At 38.5% G+C, this 4,392-nt stretch overlaps 1 protein-coding gene across 1 annotated transcript in view; it reads right to left on the bottom strand.

Moving 5' to 3' along the window:
* Positions 1–123: 123 nt before the first annotated feature.
* The window catches only part of GLMN (glomulin, FKBP associated protein), a gene marked incomplete at its 3' end in the record, with an annotated part of 9,700 nt that continues 5,431 nt past the window's right edge, over positions 124–4,392 (bottom strand). The window contains exons 7-13 of the mRNA XM_010182999.1: positions 3,728–3,915; positions 3,195–3,248; positions 2,236–2,266; positions 1,799–1,888; positions 687–728; positions 527–600; positions 124–208 (exon numbers count right to left, since the gene is read on the bottom strand). Of these exons, the coding sequence (XP_010181301.1) occupies positions 124–208; positions 527–600; positions 687–728; positions 1,799–1,888; positions 2,236–2,266; positions 3,195–3,248; positions 3,728–3,915 (564 nt within the window). The remainder of the gene's footprint in view (positions 209–526; positions 601–686; positions 729–1,798; positions 1,889–2,235; positions 2,267–3,194; positions 3,249–3,727; positions 3,916–4,392) is intronic.

Genomic DNA, 4,392 nt, shown 5'->3' with positions numbered 1-4,392 from the left:
AGCCACTCATCCCCAAGCCTGTAGCGCTGTACAATGCTGTAGCTTAAGCTGTACACATTTTCTCACTACAATACCGATAGAATTTGGAGGTGGCAACTTGGTTTTTAGTGTTGTTGGACTCACCGTTAATGCTAAGTGAATCTGATCTTTTATGTTTTTAATAACATATCCTTCCACACCAGCATGGTTGCTTGTCTTTAGTAAACACCTTCAAACAGAAAAAGACATTATCTCTTCAAAGCTGCCTGTATAGTTAGCTCAAATCATAAACATTACAGCCTTATTCGCTAAGTGGGAGTTTTACCACAGCAAAATAAATGACTGGGTGACCTTCAAACACGAAGACAGCTGAATTTATGTGAGGCAACTGAAACTGTTTATCCAAAAATTAACAGAGTAAAATTTATGTGCTTTACCAGACAGAAACTCTGTCATATATCATATATAATACATAAATCATTATATCTACACAATTAAGCTGCAGTAAGGCTGATATTACACAATCTACAGTAATTTGGATGCATACCTGAATAACGTGTATTTTCCCTGTGCGTCAAACTTGTCTATGAACAGCTGCAAAATATTTAAACTCTTCTGTCTCTAAAGGAAAAAAACTCATCAGATTAATTCTAATTAAATATATTCAGTACTTAACCGATTCTGATTCTGTAGGTCACATTACTTACCAGATGCTCCATGGGACAAAGGGTCATAACTTTCACCAAAAGCTGCAGTTGGACAAAGAAAACAGAATTTTTAAATACATACGGATCATTACATCACACCACACTGACTAAAATCTACTGCAGAACTTAAAAAAAAAGAAACAAACAGAAAAACACCACCACCAAAAATCCACAGCACACAGAACTATGCCCACGAGAAGATTCTCATCAGAGCAATTCACATCAGCTTCAGTGGCTGAAATCCCGGGGCTGATACACAAGAATTCATCGCTACCAAATAAGAATGTGTCAACCAAGCAGACTTGCAAGGAAGCAGCAAAAATGAGCAAGCATCATCTTTGAGCCAAGATCAGTGCCCAACTGCATCAGTGGCCTGTATATAAATTAAGGATATTTAATAAGGAATAAGGAGATTTAATAAGGAATATTGTGTCCAGTGCTGGGCCCTCAGCTCCAGAAGGACAGGAACTGCTTGAAAGAGTCCAGCAGGGCCACAGAGATGAGATGCTGCAGGGAGTGGAGCATCTCCTGCTGAGGAGCGGCTGAGGGAGCTGGGGCTCTTGAGCTTGGAGCAGAGGAGACTGAGGGGTGCCCTCATTCCTGGGGATCCATTGGGAAAGGGCAGTGTCAGGAGGAAGGAGCCAGGCTCTGCTCTGGGATGGCCAATGCCAGGACAAGGGGCAATGGTCCCAAGCTGGAGCACAGGAGGTTCAAGCTGAAGATGAGGAGAAACTTTGTGAGTGTGAGGGTTCTGGAGCATGGCCCAGGCTGCCCAGAGAGGTTGTGGAGTCTCCTTGTGTGGAGACACCCAAAGCCTTGGCCGTGTTCCTGTGTGACTGCTCTGGTGATCCTGCTCTGGCAGGGGGTGCACTGGGGGAGCTTTCCAGGGCCCTTCCAACTCCTCATATTCTGTGATATTTTAATTGTCACTGAAACTTCCTGCTCTAGCAGGTAGAAAAGACAAGACAAGCAATTGTACATAGCAAAGCACTGAAGGTTTCAATTTATCAAGTGTATAAAGGTTCAGTAGAATGTCCTCTCTCAAACACCTAGAAGACAGCTAGGTATTAGTTACAATCAAACTGTAAAGACTTCTCTACATTGCTTATTACCTGAGGTACATTAATAAAATCTCTCAATTCTAAATACTGATGAAGAAGGCTGTTATCTTCCATTCTCAATAAACAGCTCTCAAACAGGTCCTGTAGGTGGGAAAAAGGAAAACAAAAAGCTGTTAACATTTCACACATATGTGAGACATTAATCTCTATGCTTAACATTTCATGGGTAAAACTGCCTTCACTATAAATGCTCATAAGCATATCCAGAGTTCCTAGGAGCTACAAATGTACGTGATAATTGTAGTTCAAACATTTATGCATGCATGCAAGGTTCAATAAATGTGTTTGTAAGACTGAAGCCTCAAAATATTTCTGAAACTATTACCATCTGTACCTCTCTTAGAAAGGCAAACGGAAGTTTTATTATTACTTAAATTAAAAAAGATAAACATTCTAAACATGGAAAATTTTATTAAAAGAAAACTTACAAGTCCTTTAGATAACACAGATTCTTCTGTTCTAGAAAAAAGACACATTATTAAATTTAAGTCGTCAACTAAAAAGACACTGTTGATGTTTCAGAATAACCATCAGAACAGAGATCAAAAAGAACCTGCCTCGCAACATTTGCATTCTGTTTTCTAGATACAGTAGCTTCGTTATTCCTCTCAAAGACTTTTAGAATAAACTGGCTGATGAAAGCTGAAAACCAGACTCCTCTCTTCGGGGTCAAAAGTGACAGGTTTTTTTTCCTCAGTATTCATAAATGCTCAAGAGCAGCATCTCGTATCTCACAAGTATCGAGACACTGATTAACAACAAAAAGGAAACTTTCCCCAGGTTGCACGGTTCCGCAGGCCTAAGAAAAACACAGCAGATCCTAAACTGAAGAGACCAGGAGTTCTGTTTCAGTTTTACCAGGAAATGGTAAGCAGTCAAAATGGGAAACTTCCCTTCATTAGCAGTGCTGGAAACTATTTGGTCATCACTGCTGCTTATGGAAGGTGAAATCATCACAATATATCAAACAAGTCTGGTTTCCCTTAGAAAGCCTGACCTTTAAGCAGACTGTGTATCATATCAGCATACATTCCAATAAATACCATCAGGGTTGCCTCCTCTAGTAGTAAACTAATTGTTACAGAAGTACAAGTAAATATACACTCTAATTCTTCTGCATGTGTTTAAAAGACCTTAACTTTGCATTCACAGAATAAAGCTTCTAAAAAGTGATACCACAGCGCAAGCTGCAAACAATAAATCAACGTTTCAGACAACTTTTTGCACTTCTTAGTAAAAGCAGCAATCTTCTTATGGAACTTGCAATTTTAACTCTCAAATTTAAAAACCTCCTTTGAACTCAGCTGGTATATCCAAAATTTGATTCAATTAACTACTATAAAAGATGACACCCACTGGCTATAACTCCAACCACTACAAACCCTACCTTTTCAACAGCACTTCAATACATGTCATGTTGCATTGCAGAAGGTATGATGGACTGAAAGAGAAAAACCAGATTGACATTAAACTGCATAAGCCATACACATTTGCACTTTTTTTTTTCAAAAAAGACTAATCCTGTCAACTTATAAAAGTATCTTTACAAAATTATTAATTTTTAAATAGACACACAATAGTCAAACTGCTGTTCGTAACTCTTACATGGAAATTGTCTATAAATATGGAATTCAAAGTTTAATACATGTTAATTTTCAGCGTGTGACTAATCCTACCAGTTCTTTTGAAAGGACAGTTCATCCAAAATTAAAGTGTAACACAGTAATCTGTAGGACTGGAGTATGTTCTTATGTATATAATATACGCTGCATAAAATACAAACGCATAAAGGTTGACATAAAACAAATACTAGTGATAGAAATACACAGTTTTCATTCATAACTATTCAGAAACAACCTTCTGCTGAGAAAGAATCTTCAAAGTACAGACTTAGGCTAAAGCCAGGAGAATAGTTCTTACCTAAATACCACCGGAAAGCAATCGATACCAAAATGCTGAACAAATATCAGATATGACAGACATGCCAAAGAATCCGCAGAATTACTTCGTTCTATGTCCGCAAATTCCTGATTCTCCCACTCTGGACTTTTGCCTTTATGATGTAAAAACACCAATGGTACCAATTCTCTTATACCCCACAAAATGTTCTAAAAAAACGAAAGATTGCATACAGTTACCTTTAAAAGACTTGTATACAATTGTTTCCAAGCTTTAACTGTATTTGCAGTAAATTCTCACGCATAGCAGATGTATTTTATTATTTTATTATTATTCTATTTTATTATTATTTGAAACATGCCAGTGTTTCAGCTACTGGTGAACAGTTCTTGCACAGCGTCAGGGCCTTCTGTTTCTTTACCCTGCCCCTCAGCGAGCAGGCAGATGGTGGGCTAGAAGAGGACACATCTGGGATAGCTGGTCCAAACTAATCAGAGATATCCCATACCATGTAACATCATGCTCAGCAACAAGTTGCAGGGGTGGAGGCAGTATTTTTCAGATTAACTGGTGTTCAGAAACTGGCTGCTGGTAGGAGGTGGTGACTGACTGCCATTGCATCACTTGGGTTTTTTTCCTTCAGTTATTAAATCGTTCTTTTCTCAATCCACGAGGTTTTTTTCCTT

Source organism: Mesitornis unicolor, unplaced genomic scaffold (assembly GCF_000695765.1).
Source record: "Mesitornis unicolor isolate BGI_N332 unplaced genomic scaffold, ASM69576v1 scaffold38694, whole genome shotgun sequence".
NCBI lineage: Eukaryota > Metazoa > Chordata > Aves > Mesitornithiformes > Mesitornithidae > Mesitornis > Mesitornis unicolor.
This window is presented reverse-complemented; position numbering and strand designations above follow the sequence as displayed.